The sequence below is a fragment of the Canis lupus genome, chromosome 1, assembly GCF_048164855.1.
Source record: "Canis lupus baileyi chromosome 1, mCanLup2.hap1, whole genome shotgun sequence".
In the NCBI taxonomy this organism is placed as follows: Eukaryota; Metazoa; Chordata; class Mammalia; order Carnivora; family Canidae; genus Canis; species Canis lupus.
The window spans coordinates 9,126,074-9,151,924 of record NC_132838.1 but is presented as its reverse complement, the minus strand read 5'-3'; the positions used below and the strand labels follow the sequence as shown (position 1 = coordinate 9,151,924).

Here is a 25,851-nt window from a genome sequence, read left to right as displayed (position 1 = left end):
CTCTCTCCATGGAAAGGTTGTTCAAATGATGGATGTTGTTCACTATGGAATCCTCCTACTGTGTCGACATGATCACAAACTGGTCTTATTCTATGTGTGTGTGTTTACTTATGAAGAAGCTTTTATGTGGTTAATTTATTTGATTTTTTGACGTGTAAGTTTATTATGCGAAAGTTATGCTTCCAGGTCATTCATATAAATTATTTACTCTTTCAAAGAAATCTGTGACCTAGATGTTATTACCATCCTCTTTTCACAAATGAAGAAACAAACCTATGACCTTGGATTGTTTGTTAAATCATGGTTCACAAGGCTGGCTATATCATAATACAGATTAACTTTCCCAAAGAGGTCCAAATATATACACTGTTTACATCAGCCTAAAATACTCAATATTATGAAGAAAAGAGAACAAGAAACAGAGTCAGATGATCTGTGTTTAACTCATGCTTGGCAATTTACCAGTTATTTGCATCTATACAGTTCAGTCCTCTAGTCTATTAAATAAAGAGAGTAAACACTGTGGTTTGTTCTAGGTTGACTGACCATTCTGGTTTGCTGGATTCTAAGGAGTTTCCCCCAGAGTTGAGGGATTTTCAGTGCTGAACCTGGGAGTCCCAGGCAGAGAAAAACAGCCTATTTGTCATGAGCATCAAAGTTGACAACAAAAGGCAAAAATAAGCATCTAACATTTTGCACACTAAACATTTCATTTTTCCCTACAGACCCAGGCATCAGCGTATAGACTATCTTTTGGCTCCTGCCATGCCTCACCAGGGCTAGCCACATCCACCAGCCACGTTCTCTTAACAGTGCCACCATCTTGATCTTTCACTGGAAGCACCACAACCTGAGAGCAGAGAAGGTGCAGGAAATGCCCCTGTGCACACAGACAACGAAGTACTAGGTGTGAAGCAAGGTCTCAGTCTCATTCAGGCCCACTGTCATCTCCTCTGGCTTCTCCCCAAGTTCACACATCTGAAGCGGCAATATTATTTTAAGTGGTCACAAAAAGACAGAGTTCTGAAGGCCATTGTTTAAGCCCTTGGGTCACTTTTCAAAATGTTTCCACTCTAAGTAACAACCACAAACTGATACGGGCAACCATGTAGACAGAGCAAGGCTTCTTTCTTTGTGATGTTTGCCCATGATTATGCATTCAAGTCCACAAATCTTTTTATCACATCTAACCAAGTGGGACAATCTATCCTACAGTTCAATTTAGCTATTCATGTAAAAGTGATGCATTTTCATGAAGCTGAATCCATCATGTCCAAGCTCTGTGACCCCCCAGAGATACGTACTGTCACTCATGCCCTCCTATCATGTAGCCTGCGGCCCCAGGTACTCCTGCTGTCACAGCTGCCCTCAGTGTATTGCTCATCAACCAGGGCAAAGCAGTCAAAAAATCCTCAGTGTCACTAACATCCTGGGTTCCTTACCTCATTTTGCTAATTTGCTCAATTTCCGACCAGGGAAAGGCTTCTAGGGCAGCCCGTGATGGGAAGAAAGGGAAAGCGAGAGTTTTGTGTTTCAATTTAATTAGACAAATACTTATTGACCATCCATTATTTGGAAAGATTAGCGCTAAATGCTATCAAGCACTAAGAAATGAGTAGAACACAATCCCTGTCATTTTGAACAGAAGGGAGGACAAGCAGAGAAATGATTAAGCGACAAAGCAAACTGCAAGGTGCAGCGGAGCAGAAGTACAATGTGGTTCCAGATGGTGACATCATGTCTCTTTGCAGGGAGGGAGAACTGGGAGGACACTTCCCAGGGGAGACATGTGTCCCACGCTTTGAGCCTCAGGAGGAAAGTCAAACATGGGGGAAACCACTCTTTGTTGGCTACCCAAGTAGGAAGAGAGTTGGGTATGTTCACAGAATAAGGCTTGCAATTCTAACAAAAGTTGTCGATATGGGGGCGGCAAAGTAGAAAATATAAATGAATATTAGATTGGGGTCCCACTAATTAGATGGAAGTCAGAACAATGGGTGCCTCTGATACAAGGTTAATGAATTTTAACATTATTCTGGTGGCAATAGGAAGACAATAAAAGGTTTTTACAGGGGAAGGACATGGTCAGTCTAGCTTTTAGAAGAGCAACCAGGAAAAGTCAGATGTGTTAGGAAAAGAGGAGACACCTAGAGCCGGGGGTGGGTTGGAAGCATTCACTAGTATCAAGTGAGTGGTAATACAAGCCTCTAAAGAGGAGAGGTCAGGATATGGAGATGAGACAGAGAAACCTACCTGATAGCCTACTAAGATGCATGTACTTGCCAGTGTGTGTGTGTGCATGTGTGTTTGGTACTATTGCTGAGGCAGAAGAGAAGAGGAGATGGATGTACTCCTTCCCTTTCCTGAGAAGAGAACATGTTAGTTGGAACACAAGAATAAAGAGTAATTAAAGTGAGTTGATGAATATGGGACAGTAAGAAAGGGCAGAGTAAACCAAGAATATCCCAGAAAGTTCCCAAGTCGGCCACAAGACAGTAGAAGGTAGGAAACTTTAGCAGAGGTCAATGGCCACCTACTCTCTCTAAGGTGGCCCCTTCCGACACCTTTCTTCCTCAATCATTTTTTAGGAAGAGCACCAACACTGCTTGTTTCAGAGACAATAACCATTTAACAGTATTTGTTTACTAGAATGGGCGCTCATATCCTGTCTTATTCACTACTGTCACCAGAGATATTTGATGAAGGAATGCATGAAGGCATTATTACTGCTTACTGCTTTTCTTCCCCTTTTCAGAAGCCCTCCCTCTCTCCCTCTTGCCTCTCATCACATACACACACACACACACACTGCCCCTTGCCCAACCGCCTCTTTTCCATGCAGGAGGAGGAAGATAGATGGCACTGCAGACAGAGCAGAGGCACCAGGCGGTTGACTGCCCAGAATATGAAAGCTGTGCTAACTTGAGAGCAGCTCCTATTAATTCTTAAACAAATGACTCTAGCTTTCTCCTTCGATATTACCACAACTACTTCTCTTCTTTTGTGTAAGAAAAACACTCCAAATGCTGTATGTGAGTGCTAATACAGCTTGGCCAACTATTGGGTTATTAATAGAGAGCCCCTCATATCAGAATGCAAGAGTCAGGATGAATTGCAATACTCACCTTTTATAAGAAATGACAATGATGGTGGTAATTAGGATAACAAGCAGCAACAATAAAACTGCCCCTCCAGCCACAAAGAGAATGTATTGGTTATCAGTTTTACCTAGGAGGAAAAAATATATAGTAGGAATTAGGAATTCAGCTAAAGCCAGAAAAAAAGTGGGAAAATGAGGAAAGGGAACATTAATCAAATACAGTAACAATTCAAAACAACCCAATGAAAAAAACTGGATGAAATTAAGGGAAAAAGATAATTTTTACTTTAGAGTCTTCTAAATATTTGTGACTCCTCATAGATTTTTATTAATTCTTGATTCAGCTAGGTTTAACACCTTATGAAGAACAAGAGTAAATAGGTGAAGGGAAGGGTGCCTGGGTGGCTCAATCAGTTAAGCATCCAACTCTTGATTTGGGCTCAGGTTCTGATCTCAGGGTCATGAGATCGAGCCTCATGTCACATGTCACACTTGGCTCTGAGCATGGAGCCTGCTTAAGATTCTCCTTCTCCCTTGGTCCCTCCCCCTTCCTCTAAAAAAAATAAATAGGTGAAGGGGATTAAGAGGTACAAGCTTCCAATTATAAAATAAATAAGCCAAAAAAAAAAAAAAAAAAAAAAAAAAAAAATAAAATAAAATAAAATAAATAAGCCACAATGATGAAAAGTACAGCATATGGAATATAGTCAACGATATTATAATAACTTTCTGTGGTGACAGATGGTAACTAGACTTACTGTGTGACCTTTCATAATGGATATAATTGTTGAATCACTATACTGTATACCTGAAACTCATTTAATATTATATGTCAACTATACTTCAGTTAAAAATTTAAAAAAAGAACAAGAATAGAAAGAGTTACTTGTTTGAGACAGATATCCCTTCACGTTAAGGAGCTCCCAATCACATACATAAAATCTTTTGTAGAAAAAAAGCAACTCTCAAAAGAGTACATAAATAAAGATTACTTCTTAAGACTGGTATATTAAGTATATTCATACAACAGCATAATTTAAGAAATATTTTCTACTCAACCTGAGTTAATGATAAGAAGTGATCAGAAAAAAATCTGTTACTCCGACTCAGCGCTCAGGCAGGAAGAGCAATGATCCAGGAATATGCAGTTCTCTTCCTGGCTCTGTCACCTCTTAGCTGTGTGACCTCCAGCCAGTTCCTTACCCTCCTCTCCATGCCTTTCTTCATCTGTCAAGTGATGACAATGTCGACAGCTCTAATTACATCACAGAACATTGGTGAGATTCCAATGAGGTAATATTCAAATAAGCAATAAACTACTAGAGCAACATCACCTCTGAAGCGAGATCTCAAGGAGTTCTGAAAGCATTTTATCTTTAAAATGTCCTCCTGTCCATGAGATGCATCACCCACTGCCTCCCACAGATCTCCTTCCCAGGGGAAAAAAAAAATCCCATCAGTATTCCCAGGGGCAGCCCAGTGGCTCAGTCGGTTAAGCAGCTGACTCTCAACCTTGGCTCAGGTCATGATCTCAAGGTCGTGAGATGGAGCCCTGACTTGAGTTCCCAGGCTCAGCAGGGAGTTTGCTGGAGGTTCTCTCCCTCCCTCTTCTCCTTTTCCTCCCCATCCCTCCAGGCCACTCTCTTTCTCTCCAAAATAAATAAATATATCTTTAAATATTTATGTGCTGTTGCCAGGAACGGGAGTAAATTAGAACCTGGGAGCTGTCCTCATCACCCCCTCTCTCTGGGGCAGCAAGGTTGCTGGTCTTCTCTCCTGCAGGGAGGGGCCAGGAGAAGGCAGATGAACAGCATGATTTCCCTCTAATGCTGAAATTAAAGCCCAATGCTTGTTTGGTGATTCCCATGATGCTGCCTGCAATCCTACAGCAACCTAAAAATCATACTTTTCATTGGGTTCTTCATGATCTTTCCCTTGGATTATTTCTTCCTTCCTGACCTACTATTAACCTGCAATTTTTTTCCGTGATAACTCAAAGTCTACATCCACTCATTCTTTTGTATACAGTGAAATTAAGTCAAGTAATAAACATTATTTTCATTTTTCAAACTTGTTGAACCTATAAGGTGAATTAAAGTAGAACAGTGTGTGAACTTTAGAGGCTTTAAGAAAGGCTTTTGTCCAAATATGATGGAGAAAGGAAAAGCTAAATTTATTCAGAACAAAAATATATTGAACCACTCCTACAAAAGGAACAATGAAATTTTCTCCCCATCAAATAGGAAATTAAGCTTTTTAAGCTCTTGTTACATTATAAAAAAAAAAATGAACAAAATCCCTGAAATTATTTTGCATTGTAACAGGACTAAAAAGGACCACACCTGCTATACTGAAATAATTTAAATACCACAGATGCTACGGTTAAATCAAACAGGCAATCATGGTGAGAAAATGAAAGTTACAATTAAAATATTCATTGACAGTATTCTGGGAAAATTGTTTAACCACTTTTGAAAATGCTATTTAGACCTCTGTTATAGTAAAAATGAATAAATAAATAAATAAATAGTAAATATATAGGCTTGACCAGGTCAAATGAAAAATATCTGTAGTTAAAATTATCACAAAGAATATGTAAAGACCAAAAAATGGTATCCTTAACACAGCCTTGCTATCAGATAAAGCTATAGGGGTGACCGGGGCTGGGGCTCCATGGGTGGCACCACCGACCCTTGATTTCAGCTCAGATCATGATCTCAGGGTCGTGAGATCCAGCTTCACCCTCCCTCCAGCACGGAGCCTACTTAGGATTCTCTTTCTCTCTCTCCCTCTGCACCCTGTCCCCGACTCGCAGGTACTCTTTCTCTCAAAAAAAAAAAAAAAGAAAAAGAAAAAAAGAAAAGAAAAAGCTCTAGAGGACAACATGAAAGATATAAATAACGTATTATGAAAAAGCACGTAAAGAACAAGCCCATGTAAAAGGGCCACAGTGGTGAGACGGAGCCTCTCAAGCTTTATTTGAAGGAGTAGGAACTGCTACAGTCTGCATCTGGGAAGGATTCGGTCTGTGTGTGTCACACCCGTTCACTAACTGCTTGCACATTTGATTAATGACTCTATTCTAAAGAAATACTCAGAAATGTGAACAAAGGATTCTGTAAAACACAACTGCAAAAAAAAAAAAAAAGTCTGTATTTCCCAAGAGTAGACTCAGAGCAGGATTCCAGGGCTGTGGTTCTCAAACTTACTTTGCATCAGCTTCACCTGGGGGCTTATTAAACCACAGGTTGCAGGGCACCCTCCACCGACCTCCAGACCTTTGATCCAGGAGTGTCTGGGTGGGTCTGCATTTGCAGGTCCCATGCAATGTCTATGTTGCTGACCTAAGGCCCATTCTTTGAAAACCTGGGCTAGAGACATTTGGATGATGTGTGTAAGGAATTCCAATAACATGGAAGACTACAGACTGCAGACTGTATACTTAAGGAAAGCTTCAAAACCAGCATTGACAATTGTGCATGCTGTAATATCTCCACGAAGAAAAGCCTTCAAGGGGGCAAAGGCCAAAATTTTAAAATGATGATCTCCAGAGAGTGGCATTAAAAGCAATTATTTCCTTAGGTTTTTTGGTATTTTCCAAACTTTCTAAAGGATGTACTGTTCTTTTATTAATCAGGAAAAAAAAAAAAAACAGAATAAAACTGTAAAGGTCTGCATGCTTAGAATAATCTGACACATTTTAGTCATGATATTTAAAGTACAAGATGTAGAGAACTTTTTTTTTGTAGAAGTATATTCAGAATCCTTAAGAATTAAGATGGCATTCCTTATTAAACTCTCAATTAGGTAGAATTAAGTAGAAACCATTGACATGTACTAGTCATCTGGTTCACACTGTTCAATTCTAAGTCCAAACTTTAAATGCAGCCTTCAATACGAAATTGGTTACCTCCTTTTCACCACTTCTAGTGATGTTTGACCTGTTAGAGTCAGATCTGCTTATTGATTCACCTTTTAACACAGCCATACTACGGCATTACAGATGAAATGATGTGCAAAAATGATTTGGGTTCCTAAAGGAAAAACATCGACTAGAAGAAAGCTGCTTCTGTACTCACAATACTACTGACACTAACTTCCCCCAAGCTGGCAGACTCCACAGATAAGGGCTCAGTCCACACTGTCCCCTGCCTCCCCCTTCAGACTCCAATCACAAATCCAGGCCTCCCTACTCCAGACGGACCAACCAGCTATAAATTCAAGGTTCCCATGACCTCCTCCTCAGGTTCAATACTTTGCTACAACAGCTCACAGAACTCAGACAGGTGCTTTACTTGCTATTACTGGTTTATTAGAAAAGATAAATCTCGGGAAGAGACAAATGGAAGAGATGGATAAAGCAAGTTCATGAGGACAGGGAGTACAGGTGCAGCTTCCATGCTGTCTAGGGATGGGCCACCCTCCCAGCATCTCCATGTGGTCACCAAGCCAGAAGCTCTCTGACATTTAGGGGTTTTATGGAGGTTCCATTACATAGGCACGATTAATTCAATCATTGAATACGGGTAATTAATTCAACCCCACTCCCTCTTCCCTTTTTCAGGGGGTTGGGGTTTAAACAATCCTCCAGTCATGGGGCTGATTCCTCTAGGAATCCTGAAGCTCTCTAGGTACTTCCAGCCACCAGCTGCCTCATTAACTTGCAAAAAGACCCTCCTTGCTCTGGAGATTCCAAGGATTCTAAAAGCTCTGGTGTCAGGGACTCGGGACTGAGACCAAATATAATAGCAAAAGAAGCTCCTAGCACCATGATCACTTAGGAAATGACAAGGGTTTAAGACTTCTGTGAAAGGAACCAGGGGCAGAGATGACATTTTTTGTTATACCACACAGTACTTGATTTATGGAGTTTATAATGTTTTAGAAGGCCCTGGACATTTAAAAACCCCACGAAGAATGAGCATTTTCCCATAAGAACTAAGAGTAAAAGGCATGGGAGTCAGGGGAGATTCAGTCACACTCCAGAGACGTTGCAACCTAGAGCCTCCCGCCTACAGCCAAGGCTGCCCTGTATTCCTTCCCTGTCCCACCGCTGCGTTCACATGAACCGTCAGTACTTGGAACCAGGCTGGTGCAGCCACACAACTTGCTAGGCCATGCACGGCCAAAAACAACAAGGAAAAGCAAAGGGGGTGTGTGCATGCTTCAGGGAGTCAGTCAATAGTTCATAACACTCACTTTTGCCTAAATTCTGCTAATAGATGTTAGGTTGAGTAATGTTAGCCCTCAGGCCCCTCTCTTAAAGAATTATTGTGTATTCTCAGCAGCCACTTTTTTTGCTGATTTTTTTTTTCATTTTCATCCCAATGCTGTCTTGATTCATAGGAGGACAAAAGTGTCGTGAACCATAAAGCCATTATTTTCCCTCCCATCAAAAGAGATAAATACAGTTAAAACAATTTAAAGCATGTCAGTGAGATATATAAATGAATAATTTACTGCAGGACTGCAACCCTCCAGGCTACGTTCCTGCCAATGACAAGTATTTATGGCTGAGTTATAAACCTTTAGAAAGGCTCATGATAGAAATGATGCCAGGTCCTTCCCTTGGAACCAGGTGGGCAAGAGCAGGTATTAACATCTATTGTTTATCCTTTATTACAGTTGGAGGTGGCCTAAGTGACTCAGAACCTAAATATCTGGACCAAACAACACCCTAGGAAAAACTCACAGATCCTGAGCCTCTAGCCAGCCCTGGATAGGTCATGGTAGATACCAGTTAAAATTATTCTCACTTCCTTACCTCATTAAAAAGACAAGCAGAAATATTAGACTCCATTCTATGTAGACAGAATACATATAATGTGTGAGTTCCCGCAGGGTAGATATATGTGAGTTGAAACACTATTACCAGGTCGATTCTAATTTGTGATCACTATATAACATAAATATCCAACCATCATCCCACATCAGACATTGATTTGCTAAAAAAAAAAACAGAGATCGAGGGGGGAAACTTGGGGCCTCATCCTACCTTCTAATTCTTTTCCCTGGAAGACCTCGTATGAGACACTTGATCTTGCAGACACTTTTTTGGCAACTGCAAAATGATGATAAAATCAGCCCCAAGGGGGGCTAAGGGGCTTAGATAAAATATACAGAGGTGCCTAGTATTTTAAGCACTGTGTAATGTGTAAATTATTAATAGTATAATTATATTTTGTACACACACATTCAAATTAGAGTTAAAAAAGTAATAGCCTTTGTGTTCTTTTCATGATGTTGAACTAGTCATGTATAGCAGAATGCTTGCTTCCACAGCTAGATACAGACGTCTGGGGAAAGGCAGAGGTACCATTGAAAAGCATGTGTAAGATAATTGTAGCTTTATAGGACCACTGGATATAACGGTAGCACAAAGTCTATTGAACTTTCCTATACGCCTGAAATATACATCAAGTGGATATTGATATTAGTCCAAGTTTTCAAAGGTCAACTTTCTTTGTGCAAATCAATTTTATACTCTCTGTATTTCAGAAACTTTCCCCTGTTTTATAGCAAGAAGATCTTAGCGAATAAATTATTTTCAGAGACTTAAAGACCATGACATCAGCCTCTAATCCTTCTTCTGAGTGAAGAATAACTACTCTTCCTCAAAATAAAAGTATTATCAGATTTTAACTGAAAAACCTAGAGCACCTAAGAGTATCTAAAACCTAAACGTAAGAAACAGAAACATAAGACAACACAGAAAGGTAAGAGAATCTAAATCATTTTCCTGGAGCAAACCAATAAGAGAAGCAAGTTTCCAACCCAATGTATAACTTTTGCTATACTGATTTTGCCTCTATTTGATGGGAGGTATTTCCCAACTGACTTAAGCACTTAAAAATTTTGTATCAGTTGAGATACACATAGTCTAAGGCCAGAAAGTTTACCTACTCAATATAGGATGACTGCGTTAGCTGCACTTTCTGGTGTCTTTATGTGCATCATGTCATACTGTGGGCCATGGTGGTCTACAATGATTGGTGTATGGCCAGGGTATCTAAGTCAGCATATTAGGCATACAGATGGTGAACATCTGTGGAGAAAACTTTCATGGCTGACTCTGTCGTGGTAGATGTCTCATCTTTTCACCCAAATACTTCTTAGTCTTATGCTACATTTCTTGTATTTTTATGAACTTCAATTTTCATGAACACCTATCATTTAAAGGAGACTCTTTTACACATCATAAGTCAAAATGTCAAGAACTGCACAAATCTTGCTTACTTTCTTAGTGAATTAAGCACGCAGAAAAGAGTTGATGGAGCGAGCCAGAGACAACTACCCTTAGAAAGGCCTGAATGGAAGGTTGTCCATTGGCTAGTGTGTGGGGACTTGGATTTTTGGAGCGTTTCCACCGTTCTCTAACTGCTAGGGTGGTTTACTGTGTCTAAATTGTTTATACAAACAATGTGGCTTATGCTAAACACCTGTTTTCTTCCTGGGAAATCAGTCAGGCCTGATGACTTTGTCCCACAATGTCTTTTACATTTGCTGATCTTGCTCTGCATTCTTCTGCTGGAATAAGTCAAAGCTATCCCTTTGGAATGCAATCGTGGAGCAAGAGACCTAATTTTGTGGGAGGGTAGGAGCCTAAGCTCCACAGGCACCTTGCTCCAAGGTGCAAAAGTACCTCCTGGCGTAATGGTGTAAAAAGTTCATTTTTCCTTTAGATAAAGCCAATTAGCTAAAGCAGATGGTCATCCCAATTACCAGGTGAATGTAGGTTGAACTCTGTGTGACAAATGGTGCTGTCAAGTCCTCTTATTTGAGGACTAGTTGTTGTTTACCTTGAGAACATGTTTATAATGGGTCGTATCTCCTGGGACCCATAAAAGGTGAGATTTCTGTCTTTGCACTCTCTTGGCAGATTGCCTGTGATGCGTATCACAATTCTGGTTTAATGCTTATTTAATAATAGAATTGTTTTCTTTCTCTCTTTTACCTTTGCAGAGCAGTTTTCTGGGGAGGGAGGCGATTTTGTTTCTAATTATAATTCCCCAATACATTGTTGTTATTACTGTTGTTTAACCAAGTGTAACTCTACACTACAGTGTCACTATTATGTGTATCCACAAGGACAGAACAGGAAATTTTTCAAATGGGTCTACAAAAAGCGAGATAAACATTTCTGCCATGCACTAAAACACAGTTTTTATTGTGAAATACAACACATACCATACCATTTAACAATTTTATGTATCTGGCTGTTCAGTATTAAAGTCCATAAATATGAGAGAAAAGAACTATTCAGAATATTTAATATAAAAAATAAACCTTCCTTCTTCTTAGGAGGTTCTAAAGGTTAAGCCCTCTCTGTCCTTGAGGGGGAAGAACTAGAATTCTCATGGCTTATAACTCGATTTCTGGGTTCACTGGTCTTTACAAGAACAAAAGGAAGAGAAGCTACATCTACAAGAACTAGAGTGAGAGCAGGATTTGAGAAAGGAGAAGGAAGGAGGAATATAGGATGGAAGAAAGTTGTGCTTGAAATCTTAGAGCAAATTCCCAGGGAGTTGCTCAAGGGAGTGGTCTTCCCCACAAGGGGAGAGTCTAGTGGGCAGATCTGATACAGAACTTGTGAGCAGGTGGTTTGCAAAGCCAAGAAGCCATGGGAGAGTGGAGAACAAATAAGAACCTTGACTCCAGCGAGAAACTTGCCTCCCCTTTGTCCAGAGCCTACTCTAGAAGTTCCCGTCATCTGTTCCTGGTGTGGACTTGACTTCATCAGCCACCAGCACTTTCCTCCAGACCCAAATACCTGCTACCTGCTACCTGACTTTGCTTGTCCCTAATATGGCTATATAGAAACTCTCACACCATTTCAGAATACCCACAAGCCCCAGAAAAGCAGAAAAGTCAATGGAGGACACCCCTCCTCCCCCCACAGCACCTGTGATGATCTGAACAAGCCTAAGAGTGCAAAGCTGACCAAGTGGGAGATCCCCCAATCCCCCAATCCTTTGCCTACTACTTGTTCTATGCGTTGGATCAGTTTGAAGTTAATTGGACCTAAAACCTAAAAGCGGGGGGGGGGGGGGGGAGGGGGGGGGCAAGGCTATGGAGCTCTCCATGGCCAGCTTCTCCTGTGACGCATCTGTTGATAATAGTAAGGACTTGTATCTTTCACTTGGAGCAGCAATATGGTGCCATAGTTCAGAACAAGAACTCTGAAGCCCTCCTGCCCTACTTTGGGTGTTAGTCCCTCTCATTCTTAGCCATGAAGCTTGAATAATTTACTCAACCTTGCCATGCCCCACTTTGCTCATTCAAAAAATGTAGATAATAATGTTGTGACAACTCAATGAATAATAATTATCAGTAAATTCTTAGAGTGACGGGTACACATATAAGCATCATAATGAGTTTGTCATATAGTGGCTGAGATGACGGCTTGTGACACTTAATTCTTATAACGTCTACTTATAACTTTTCCCCTGGGTCCTCAGAAATCTTCAAAATTCTAACCACATGGCATTTATAAAGGCCTATATATAAATGTGTTATAAATGTCATATAGATCTTTTCAGAATATAAAATAGCAAGCTTTGGACTATTTAACTCCAAATATTCTATTTAATTTTAATTCACTTTATTTAAAATAAAAATGCTTACTAAGTTCTCTACACTCTCAAAACACTCTACAAGTCAGTTAATGCCTAGGTGTCAGAAACAAAAGCTTCAGTAATAATTTCAAAATCTGCAGCTTTGTGCCTTAGTTTAATTACCTATCTGATTTCCCCTTTTTTAAAAATAGCCAATGATTAAAGTAGGAATTGAAAGAAAGCCTGAAGTTCACAACTGACACCTTTATTGAATCAGGAAGAAAAGAAAGTAGCTGACATAAAAGCAAAACAACCTGTGTGGACTAAAGTATTTGGGACTTGGCATATGTGTATGTGTTTCATGAGTTTAAAGTTGCCCATACATCACATGTGCTTACTGAGTGTTTAAATATGGTAGATTGCTCATTGCTCCTCCTACCAAATGTGCATATAGGTACCTTCATTTGCAAACATACACACACAAATTAAAAAGTGCAGAATTTATCCAGTGCCCTGTATAAGGCATGAAAAACTGAAGGAACATTAATATCATTGTTATTGTTGATAATAATCAATAATTATACTTTGCAAACCTATATTTTTCTATATTTGTGAACTTGGCTCCTATGTGGTACCCACTTGGCATGGGGTCATCTGCACATACATCAATTGTGTCCTTGAGCTTCTTTGGTTGGAAGCCACAGAAATCATCCTATCTTTTGTTAATATGGTCTCCTCATCTCAGTATCTACTCTGTATTTTCCATGTTCATCGTAGTGATAATAACGATCTTCAGTTCACTTGCTACTCACCTTAGTTAGCCATTCTCAAGTCCCCATCAATCCAATTGAGAGCATTAACATTTCAATCTTCTATCTGTGGAAGAACGAATCTCTTCTTGTGGGTTAATCAAGTAAAATGCAACTCTTACATTTAAAAGATTATGAATATCACAGTTACTTGTGAGTTCTACTGAAAGTGAAATACTTTGAATTAATTCCAGAAATAAATTTGAGAGTGGCCAATGAGTACTGCAATATATTTATTTTTAGAAAGATATCCAAAAATATCTCTGTTGAATACATGCCTTTTGAAAATCCCCAAATCAGTAAAAGATAAACACCCTATGATTTCACTTACATGTGGAAGCTAGAAAACAAAACAAATGACAAAAACAGACTCGGATGGGAGGGTGAAATAGGTGAAGGGGATTAAGAGGCACAAACTTCCAATTATAAAATAAATAAGTCATGCGATAAAAGTACAGCATAGTGAGTATAGCCAATAATATTACAATAACTTTGTGCAGTGACTGAGGATACCTACGTTTACTGTGGTAAGCATTTCATAATGTATATAACTGTTGGATCACTATGTTGTGTGCCTGAAACTAATATAATATTGTATGTCAACTATATTTCAATTTAAAAAAATCTCTGAATCATTTCAGCATAAAGAACTTTAAAATACCAATTGAAGTTCAAAGATGTGTCTCTACAAATGATGGATCTATGTTTATTCTCCATTCCCTGTCTTTTTAAATAGCATAGTCCTCTGTAAACCTACTTTGTCACCTGCATTTGTCAATATTTGTCAGAGTCAGATCCGCAATGCTTGAAATATTGAAGTTGAAGTTGATAGTAGCTGTCTGATTAATTGAATCATAACACTTCAAACTAGAATTGCTATTAAGAATGAAAGGCCATTAATCGTACATGAAGACTATTTTTTTTTTTAAATTTTAAGTAATTTTCTACTTGCTTTTAGGGAAAACTTCATGCAATCATCTATGCTCAGTACCTAGTAAGGCTCTGGAGATAACCTCAAGCTGTTCACAATTCTCAGATGTTTTACATAAAAAAAAAAAATCCCATGCATGACAAAAGAGTATAAATGGCTGTTTTACAGTTGGAGTCATTAGGCAGGTCTTTGGATTTTAAGTGGGAAGAAATTCAGTACACTTATCTGAACTTGAACTTGAATCCCTAGCTGTACTCTAAGATCCTCGGGTGAGGAAGACTTCATGAAAATTGTTTGAAATTCAGGTGAGGATAAAGATCTGCTTAAAGAAAAGCAGTTTCTAGGCTTAGGAGGTTACTAATTTACATTGTGTACAATGGTGGAAAACAAGTACAACTTGTACTCCCTTTGCATGTGTAAGGTAGTAACACACACCAACAATGCTCCTTTGAAACAGCATCATCAAATCAACTTAGCACGAGGTCTTTCAGCATTTCCTTCTCTCATTATTATTATTCCATTCACTACCTTGTTTATCTACACAAATATGGTATGTATACAAAAATGACTGCAGGCAAACATTCCAGGATTTTGTGCATTAGGAAAGATGAATAAATCAATACGTGGGGCTTACAAAACAAACTAGTTAGCTGCCTTTTTTTTTTTAATTTTTTTTTAAATGCAATGTCTCCTGGAAGAACTGATTTGGGCAGAGGCAACTGTAAAGACACAGAGACATAATGGGCCATGATTGAGTAATCAACTCACTTGTGATGTTGGAAACGGTATGTTTCATCTGGATATCCAGTTATCACCCAGAATTTTAAAAACTTAACTGAGCTGAAAATTGCAGTTGATCCACTTCAGTAGAGGCTATTTTAACTTGTGAGCAGTGACACCAGTGCTCTTGGATTCTGGTGCTCTGGTTCTAATTATGTAAAGAAACTGTCAGGAACATTACTTTTCTCTGTAGATGAAGATATTAAAAAGTAGAAGTTCATCGTGCTACACCGTGGAAATAGACATATCTGACATTGCAGCAGATACCAGCTCAGACAACCCCCATGCCTTCAATATTCACATCTATCATAAATTCATAAGGCTGGGACAGAAGGTTCTAGATAAGTGGATCCCTAAAAGAAAAAAATTATCTTGTCTATATCCAAAACTGTTTGGGAATTCAAATCACCTGGGAGCAAACTAGTTGCATTTTAGTGGAAACTGAACACCAAAGAAATAAACAAAGTTCATTTCTCTACTTCCATGGTCTTCTAGTTCGACTCAGGAACAGAGTCCCAAAGTCAACCTCTAACAAGCCATGTAAAGACAAGATTTGCAACCTATAGCACACTATTCCTTTATGCTCCTACTTGTTTGTTAACCCTATACCTCACAGAAGAAACATCTGGGCTGACTCCCTTCACTGGAGCCCTATGATCTCCTAGTGAATACTTCTGTAATTCTCACTTACAAACCCCATCCGCCAGGTCCAGTGACTTGCAATTATCACCATTTATACAAAACATGCAAAACAAGAAAAATAAAGTTAAGAAAAGAAATAGGCCTTCTTGAAAGCTATACATGTAAACAAAATTCATGAAAGTTTTCTCCCAAAACGTTCCAACTGATCTCCTCGGAGTTTAGGTTTCTTTGATCAGCAATCCTTAAACCTCAAATGTTAAATGTTGATGAAGAAAATCTAGAAATAATCTAGCTAGAAAACATGAAAATAAAATGGACACATTCTAGAATATAAGTAAAACATAGAAATATACCAGAGCATATAAAAATATAAAAATACAAAGAATCAGTCAAGAAACACATATTGAGAACATTCTGGAAAGATATTTTGACAACCCTAAGCAAAGATGCCATAATCACCAATCACAAGAAACTTCTTAAAAATTTTATTTATTTATTTATTTATGTATGTATGTATGTATGTATTTATGTATGTATTTGAGAGAGAGAGCAAGCACAAGCAGGGTGAGGAACAGAGGGAGAAGCAAGCTCCCCTGCTGAGCAGGAAACCCTATGTGAGGCTCTATCCCAGAACCCTGAGATCATGACCTGAGCTGAAGGCAGACACTTAACCAACTGAGCCACCCAGTCACCCCAAGAAATTTCTAACATAAGTGTCTGGACCATTGCAAACAGATGCAATTATTCAGTGATGCAAGGGTATGTATTTCAAGTTACAAAAGTTTGAGAAATTCAAAATGTTTGGTAGCTTCATGGCAGGCAAGCAGTTTGGGCTAAGGAAAAATCATGAAGATGGAGGAGATCTGATGGAAACTCTAAAGGAAAGAAGGTAAATGGCATGAAAATTATTAGGTTGGTTGGGAAGAGGAGAAAGTAAGAAAGTGTGAGTGACTGACGAGGCCAATGCAAGCACAAGCTGACGTTCCAATCACATTAACCTCTCTCCGCCCTTGGCCAGGCCACCTTGGTGCCAGCCAAAGTGGGTGAGGAGCCTGGGCACCACCCCCCACCAAGCCTGCACACAAGCTTTGGAGTCTGCAGCATCCCAGAGGAAGGGGCATCTTTTTCTGTTTTGCCTGCCTGGTGGAGGCACTATTTGAAATCTGTCTGTCTGGAGTGGGCTCTGTTTTGTGCCCAAAAATCTAGTATGTGATAGCGACAGCCTAGTAGGAGCGCTCAAGCATTCATGCACTATTACAAATGACTCGTGGCTAGTTTCCTGTGTCTCAAATTTCTCTTTTTGCTTCTGCACCCAACAATTTCCCTGACACTTCCTCAAATACCATTTTGCCATTTTGGTCAAGAATCAATAGTGGCTTTCATGCTCTTGCGTGAGATCCAGAATTGCTACCAAGTCATTGCCTAACCGAACCTCCCTTCCTTTATATTAAGCCATAACTCAAAAATCTCTGTACCAACCTAGTCATTTGATTGCAGTCACCCACACACAACTTCCTTCTCTCTCCTCCCCCGACCCCGTGCATTTTTTGTATTACTTCTCATGCTCTGTCTCTTTCCTCTGCTCCAAACATCAGTCAGAATTCGGCGGTTCAGCTGAGTGGCCTCATCAGTGGCAGAAGGTGAGATAGGACATGAGGACCAATACTGTTCACGGTGGCAGACAGAAGTTTGCTCACAACTAGTCTCCCCTGGAAACTTTCTGAGAGAGCTAATTTTATTTCTTTGATCCTCATCCTTTTCATAATCAATAAGCTCAGTTGAAACAATAGTAGTCTCAACATAATTTAGTTAATACTAAAAGGCTTCACAAAGTCTTTTGGTGGAAACTAAAATGCTTTCCTCACGACTGATGACAATCTAGAGGATGTGAAGGGCCAAAGAATAATCTTGGTCACTGTCAATATACACACATTTCCCCCCTCGCTGTTTCTTGCCTCTGTGGTCTAGACAAATTTCAAATTCAGAGAAGTCAGTCTGGAGCTATTTCAAACTATTTCCCAGGTCCTGAGTGCATAGGATAAGAGACAAATGTCTTTCCCTCAGCCAAGATAGTTCATAGGAAATTCGGTTTCAACACACGCTTTTGCCACCTTTCTCACTCTGTTCAAAATATGTCAGGAACTGGATATACGGCATGCTGGTTGGCATTGTGTCATCTTTTGGGTAACCACTGAGGACCTGGTACTTGTCTGGAAATGAACACAAGCACAGGGAAGAGCCCTGTGTGTGTGTAGAATATGACAGTCATGAAAATCTCTCCTTTGGATCCTATACAAGAAGTTGATGAGAGCCAACAAAAGGACGTACAGCAGTTTATAAAATTTGTGTCACAATCACCTTTCCCTTGACAGTTGAAATAAATTAAATCTGCTCCACATCTTATACCTGTCTCTCTGCTTTAATCCCTACATTGATTTTTGACCAAACAGCTTCAAGACTTGAAATAATCAAATCACATCAGAGCAAACGCAAGTAATCTATTTCTGCTTTCCATCTGACTTTTTTATTTTCAATCTTTACTTACATTTATTTTTAAGAGGAATTGAACCAGAACAGAACACAGAACCAACAGCTGGGCATTTTCCATCAATTATAACTTTTTACTAATAAGCTCTGTTGATATTCTCTTAACCTGCCAATTGAATGTCAAAAAGCCATTTTGCAGGTGTTCAAACAAGTGGACACTAATAATATTGACTATTACATTCAATCACCTTCACATTGTTTGCAGCTTATGCTATAGTTTTTTGCAGGAAATTTAGTCATGTCTAAAGTGAAAGACATTTTTATTAATTAGTAAGAGTCAAATAACTATCTCTTAAAAACCTATTACCTCCTTTTTATGATTTAAGACATTTATAATTAATTTTTCAACATATAATAGAAAAGAACATATTTCATATGTGTTTGAAAAGGTTCTTTATGATATTTTTCTGAAGAGAAATTTTCTTTGCCTTTGTCTCTGAGAGAAGATTAATGACTTTTTTTTCCTGGCCAGTTTTAAAAAAACATTTCTGTAATGCAAAGGTTTTGTTTTTAAGGTACAAAATATTTTGTATAAACATCTGAAGGAATGGAGTCAACACTTAAAATGAAGAAACTTTATGAATTTTTCTCCCCCACATATTCCATTACCCCTCCTTCACATCAAGTTCTCAGAACAATTTTGGTCTCCCCCATAGCCCACACTGCCATACAAGAAGCAAAGAAGGCTCGATGTGGTCCAAGGAGATGATGTATAAGAAAGTGCTGCCCTTTGCCAAATGTCCTCCTTAGCACACACAGCTGCCCCAGACACAAACCCTGTTCTTCTTCCTTTCCAATGCAGGAATAGACATCAGCCTCCAATACAAGCAGAGTCTATAGAGGGACAACCAAATGCCAAGAAACCTTAGTTCTAGAAGTCTACACACAGGCCAAGGCCCATTGCTGGCTGGAGGCAGGTGAAAGAAAGGGTGAGAGAGAGAAGTGGATGGAAGGAAGGAAGGAAGGAAGGAAGGAAGGAAGGAAGGAAGGAAAAAATTAATATAATTTCTGTCACCAGCAAAAATTATTCTTCTGACATGTTATTCTGCTATGAGAAAACTTGCCCAGAGGCAGAAGTGGGAGAGCCTTAGATGGCCTTCCTCTCACTTGGTCCTACTGGAGACCCCTGCACACACTATCTAGGCTTCTTCACACTTGCATTTCAGGAGGTGAAAAGTCGCTTTTTCTTATCCTCACACACGTTCTGTGGGTCCTGCAGCTCACGCAATCAGGGCTTCATTATGACGCAGGAAACAAATTACTAATACAAAATTAGTACTGGGCTTTGGGGGGAGCCTGCTCAGGTTGAGAGGTCGGGAAGGCCAATCTGTTTCTGCTCCCAGGGCCAAAAACAATTGAAGGGATCAAAGCTCTGAGGTGACAAAGGAGCAACATTATCAAATATTTCTAAACTTCCACTCTGCTCAACACTAACTCAGCAAATACCAATCCAGCACCGTTTTATTATTGCTGAGGATACTTGAGGATCATAAAACAGAGTCACTACCCTCAAGAAGCTGCAAAGTAGTGGAGAACAAATAGAAGTTATGCAACTGAAACTTACAGGCTATTGATACTATGTATTTTTAGACTTACGGATTTTTTTTTTTTATTTCAGGAATGTGGCAGATCAAGAAACTGGAAAGTTCTATAACTGTTAAATCTGTGACTGATGGATTAACAAGATAAAGAAAAACCAAATAGTAACAGTCAATAACCAACAACTTACCTAAACTCCATTGTTAAAAACTATTTTGAATACCAGAGTCATGAAAAAGACAACAGAAACCAACCCATGTGGTTGGCCTTATCCATTTTGAACACTTGAAGACATCCATAACATACTCATACTCACCATTGTACTCACCATCGGTAACAGTCAACCTCATCACAAATGTTTCACTGTCTCCTGTGCTGGCCTTGAAACAACAGCGGTAAAGTCCCGAGTCAGAGGCCGTAACATGGGGCATGATGATGAAGGTGCTCCTCATGTCCTGACTACAGCTGCTCCATATCTCTCTTTGGTACTTTGAAGCATAACTCTTCCCTTGGGACAAGTTACAGATAGTCAAGATGTCGATCTGATGGGGCTGGATCTTTTCCCATGTAACTTGTTGTACTGGCCACTTCCCGGCAGGCTGACAGGTGAGCGTGACATTTTTTCCAGGTTCGGAGACTATGTGCCTATTTGATGGTGCAGCTATCTCAAAACTATCTGAAAACAAGAAGCAAATGATTACATGTAGGGCCTCAAATTTTGGGGTGCAAAGGTGGAAGCTACCCATAAAGTTCTATCAAAAGTATTTAACATAGTTGCATCAACTGTAAATGCCACCTTTATGACACATTTTTGTAAGGAAAGGACCTTTGGAAAAGGCTAATGAATAAATAGAAAAGACGATATACTTGTTCACACATATTTCCTTGAGGTTTTTTGACATGGTTAACCATATAACAAGAAATGTAATCAAAACTCCTGGTACTCTTCTTGGTAATGATCTTATCAAGAGGCTGAATTTCACAAGACTATTCTTTTTTTTTTTTTCACAAGACTATTCTGTAGTAATGTTGGGCTGATGACTCAAAGATTGTATCCAGATTGTGATCATGCTAAAATTTTAATGATTATTGAAGAGATATCAAATCATTTTCATTTGAATAAATGCATACATAAACTTATTTTCCAGATATACAGGTTGTCTGACGCATACATAGAGTAGGGGTTCACATGAGATTTAAAACCCGAGGTACCAAGAAAGTCGTTCAATATCTTCCCACCTTCCTACCACCATAGCTGAAATACCCAGCACAGAGCACACTGTAAATAAGCACCACATCGTTCTGGGCCATTTTCCTGACTTCAAATTAAAAAAGAAAAAACAAGAGTAGAGGGGACAGGAGAAGAGAGGAGAAGCCACACTTGAAAGAAGAACAAACACAGGTTTGCTGTCTATATTAATCTGGAAAACTAAGTCTATAATAGTTTCATCTCCACCAAAAACTAGCTTCTTTTCTTTGACAAGTGATTTCATGTGTCAAAATGTTGTTGAAAAGAGAAAAAAACCACAGCACTCTGGTTTTTCAATTTGTAATCATACTACTATTATCGAAGTTAACACTTTACCCACTTAACAAGCACACAGGAAGCATTTTACCTCTTAAAAAAAAAGCCAACGGTGCGCCTGGGTGGCTCAGTGAATTAAGCAGCTGCCATCAACTCAGGTCATGATCTCGGGGTCCTGGGATGGAGCCCCGCATCAGGCTCCCTGCTCAGCAGGGAGTATGCTTCTCCCTCTGTCCCTCCCCCTACTCCTGTGCTCTGTGCTCACTCTCTCAAATAAATAAAATCTTAAAAAAAAAAAAAAAAAAAGCCAAAAGAAGAACGGGGAGAGGGAGGGGAAAAGAAAAAGGGGAAAATTCTTAAGAAATGGAAAAAATAAGACAATAAAAGTTTACAAAAAACAAATAAGAAATTAAAATTAAGACAGGGAAGGGAAGATACAAGAGAAAGAAATGAGAGACAATATAAATGAAAGGCTAAATCAGATACAAGTACACCATGCTGGAAAAATAGAAGGAAATAAAAGAAAGGAAAAAGACAAAAACAAAAACAAAACAAATGTTTGTGTAAGATGTGCTGGACCATCAGAAATCACAGGGAGGCTGGCTGGCCCTGAACGGTTCCGATGTTTGTCTTCAGCCTGACACACCTGCTGTTTTGTTGTCTTCCTCTGTGATGCAACCCTCCACCCACCTCAGGAGCTTTATCTGCCCATGTCACCAACACCTGTTCTCAGGAAGTGACCCCGTGTAATGTTGACTTGACTGCACAGGAAGGGCCTCTCTTAGGAACGTCTGCATTAGCCCACAAAGCAATGAAGGCAGTATCCAGTGCTGACCAGCCAGGTCTCTGGGCCTCAGGGGGAGGCCCCCGAGCCAGCTGGGGAGTTTGCACAGCCAGCCTCTAGGTAAGGACCCAGACCCACCCGTCAGTAGACATGGGACTGGACTGAACGAAGCAGCGCCCCCCCCTCAGAGGCAGGTGGTTCTGAGGCCCAGAGCAGTCCCCAGTTAACCTTCCCAGGTGAACAGAAGAGCTGCTTGGCGTCAGATAAAAACCGAGACCCAGAGGAGTTCTACAGAGCCTGCCTGGCTTCGTGCGTTGCTTGCTGCTTGTTCATGTCACCTGGCACATGTAAGGCGACAGGAAATGACCCTGCAAACATCCACCTGAAAACCCCACACATGACAGGACCCTTGGAGTCCTTAGAGTTGGAAAGTGCATCTTCATAAATAGGGATCAAAGTGCTGTGGTCGATAGGGAAGAAAAAGTTCGATGAGAACCCTAAAAATAGAAATGAAAATAATAAGCACCAGTTAAGTTTGTGTTTCTATTTAGTGATATATTAATTCTCAGCATAAACATAGAGTAGACTGTGTTGCGTTTTGTTTAAAAGACTATTTTTTAGAGCAATCTTGGTTGACAACAAAATTGAGAGGAAGGTACAGAGATTTCCCACATATTTCCTCCTTCCTCCTACACAGACCCTCCTCGCTATCAACATCCTCCATCACACAATATATTTTTTTTACCAAGTAGGACCTATATTGTCATGTTGCAATCACCCAAAGCCCATAGTTTACATTAGAGTCCACTTTCCATGTACATTCTAAGAGTGTGGACAAATATGTAAGGACACATATCCACCGTTGTGTCACATGCTGCCCTAAAAATCCTCCGTGGTCCTCCTATTCATCCCTCCCTCCCCTCAACCCTTGGCAACCACTGATCTTCTCACTGCCTCCATACTTGCGCCTTTCCCAGAATGTCATACCATTGGAATCATATGGTATGCAGCCTTTTCAGAATGGCTTCTTTCACACGGTAACGAGCACTTAAGTTTCCCCCATGTGTTTTCCCCATCTGGTAGCTCATACCTTTTTAGTGTCGAATAATATTCCATTGTCTGAACAGACCACAGTTTATTTACCCATTCACCTACTGAAGGATGTGCTAGTTGCTTCCAAGTGTTGGCAATTATGAACAAGCCACGTGCAAGGTTTTGTGTGGACAAGAGTTCTTAGTTCCTTTGGGCATAGATCAAGAAGTATGATTGCTGCATTGTGGGGCAAGAGTATATTTAATTGTGTAAGAAACTGGCAAGCCACAGCATTTTACATGCCCACCAGCAATGAAAGAGACTTCCTGTTACTTCACATCCTCACCAACACTGGGTGCTATCTGCATGCAGGATTTTGTTCTGATAAATTTGCTCGTTTTTACATGATTTTATTATAGGATAATACGATGAAATTCTCTATACTTTGTATAGGAGTTTTCTGACACAATAAGAGATGTTTTTTAAAAATTATCTCAGTGCTTCCAAGCACCACTTAATGCCTAGGTACCCCACATTGTGCATCATGCCATATGCCCCAGGCCACCATCACATCTCCAGCTGCTAGTCCATCCTCCTTCACCATCCTCACCAGACAGTGGCTCTGCATGCAGTATGAGCAGCTCTGCAATATCGCTCAGCAACTTCCAAAACCCTGAGTCCATTTACTAGAAGCTTCATAGGCCCAGACCTTTGTATAGACCTTTATACATCATTCTATATAGTGCTTGGCATATACCAGAGATGTCAAGAAATAATTCTTGAATAAAAAAATTGATTTGTAGTTTCATGTTGCAGTCAATATGTGGTGTGTACCCACTGAGTTGGGGGAGGGGGATATGCACCTCCATAAAACCTCTCATATTGAGAAATGTGTTTGAAATATTATGCGTAATGCCCAGATGAGTTCATCATTCCAGGCAATGATCATCAATGTCTGCAAATTCACAAAAAAAAAAAATTCATGTTTCTACGATGCCACTTTGAAAATAGTAGCCTTCCCCAAATAACCCAACCCAGTCTGACCCTGCTCAAGCCTCTAAATCTAACTACCAATTTACAGAACTACAAAGAGCAGAGAAACATGTCGAGGGACACTCTGGGAGCAGTCCCTGAGAGTATGGAAGACACAAAACTCCTCGGCTCCACGTGGAATCTCTCTCACCCCTGAAAACCAGTTTTGGACTCTGTGGTGCTGTCTGTTCCCTTTCTCTTCTTCTGTATTCATTCAGAATTCTTGAAGGAATCCCACTGCTCCCGACGCTGCCTCATTTCTCATGTGTGCTTCAATGCACTGAGGAACCAGTCCTCCCATTCTCCAGCATTGCAAGTCATGCACGTTCTTGACCTTGATTCCTGGATGCTCTGCCCTCCTGGGAACTTCCTGGCCTTGCATGCCTCTGCTCATCCTCCCTCCTTTCTGACCTTCCTCCCCAGTCTTCCTCAGTGGCCCTTTTCCCTCTGCTGGTCTTTTAAAATGTTGTTGTCTCCGCCAGGGTTCCGATGCCCGTCCCCCTCCACTTGCCATCCCTGGGTCATCCCCCCTCCTTGCAATTTTCAACCATCTCTTATGTGATGTCCAAATGCACAGGCCCTGTGTAGTTGGGCCTCTCCCCAGGGTTTCCAAAGCACAAGACAATAACTTGCTCTTATGTTTAAAATAGGCTAAAAATTAAACAGCCAGCACTGCCCTAAGCTATCTGCAGGAGCACTACTATTACTCCAGCTAATTAGAAGCCATAATAGTAGTAGCTTTGCATATTCCCAACTGTGCCTAGACTATGTACGTGCTCGATAGAGAGCTTTTCTAAAAATTCTCAAATATAAAGCATCCCATTTAAATGCAAAATAAAATGTTGACTGTGTAATGACTAAGGAAATATTCAAAGTCACCTGAGATAAAGATTTCAAAAATAAGCACTTGCTAAGAGATTACACACCCTCAAAGTGCTCACCAAAGAAAATATAAAATTTCATGACGATGTATGGAGACAGTTGTTAACTAGACTTATAGAGGGTCATCATTTCCCAATATACATATCAAGTCATTATGTGGTACACCTGAAACTAATGTCAGGGTATATTTCACCTGAATAGTGAATACTTTCATTTTTAAAAATAAAGAAAAAGTAGTGGGGAGCCTGCTTCTCCTTCTTTTTCTCCTTCTCCCTCTGCCTCTCCCCCTGCTGGTGCGCTTGCTCTCTCTCTCTCTCAAATAAATTTTAAAATTAAAAAAAAAAAAGAAAAAAAGAACAGAAACTGGAGCAAACAGTAGCCATTAGCCTGAGAACAGGGCAGTGGTCCTGCAAGCTGTATACCACACACCCCTGGCCACCCTGTAAAACCCTGTGCTGCCATCATTTCAAATGCAGAAGGCAATTTAAGAGGTGGGGTTGGCATTTCTCCCAACAGCTGGAATGTTCCCAGATGATGCTTGGGGCAGGGGGTGGTCATGGGTTGAATTGTATCCCCCCCACCCCCACCCCAGAATTCCTAATGCCTAGTGCCTCAGCATGTGACCTTATGTGGAGGGAGGGTCATGGCAGAGGTCATTAGTGAGGATGAGGTCACAGTGTGGGTGGGGCCATCC

The 25,851-nt window shown here is 40.0% G+C and overlaps 1 protein-coding gene across 2 annotated transcripts in view; it reads right to left on the bottom strand.

Annotated features, from left to right (window-relative positions):
* CD226 (CD226 molecule) overlaps positions 1-25,851 on the bottom strand; it is a 116,505-nt gene that overhangs the window by 7,610 nt on the left and 83,044 nt on the right. Inside the window, exons 1-2 of one of the 2 annotated variants that reach the window (XM_072820589.1) lie at positions 20,231-20,739; positions 3,126-3,228 (exon numbers count right to left, since the gene is read on the bottom strand). In XM_072820589.1, coding sequence (XP_072676690.1) covers positions 3,126-3,228; positions 20,231-20,648 — 521 coding nt within the window. In that variant the 5' untranslated portion in view covers positions 20,649-20,739. Of the gene's footprint in view, positions 1-3,125; positions 3,229-7,335; positions 7,342-20,230; positions 20,740-25,851 lie in introns of those variants that run through there. The other variant, XM_072820597.1, reaches the window with a different exon arrangement.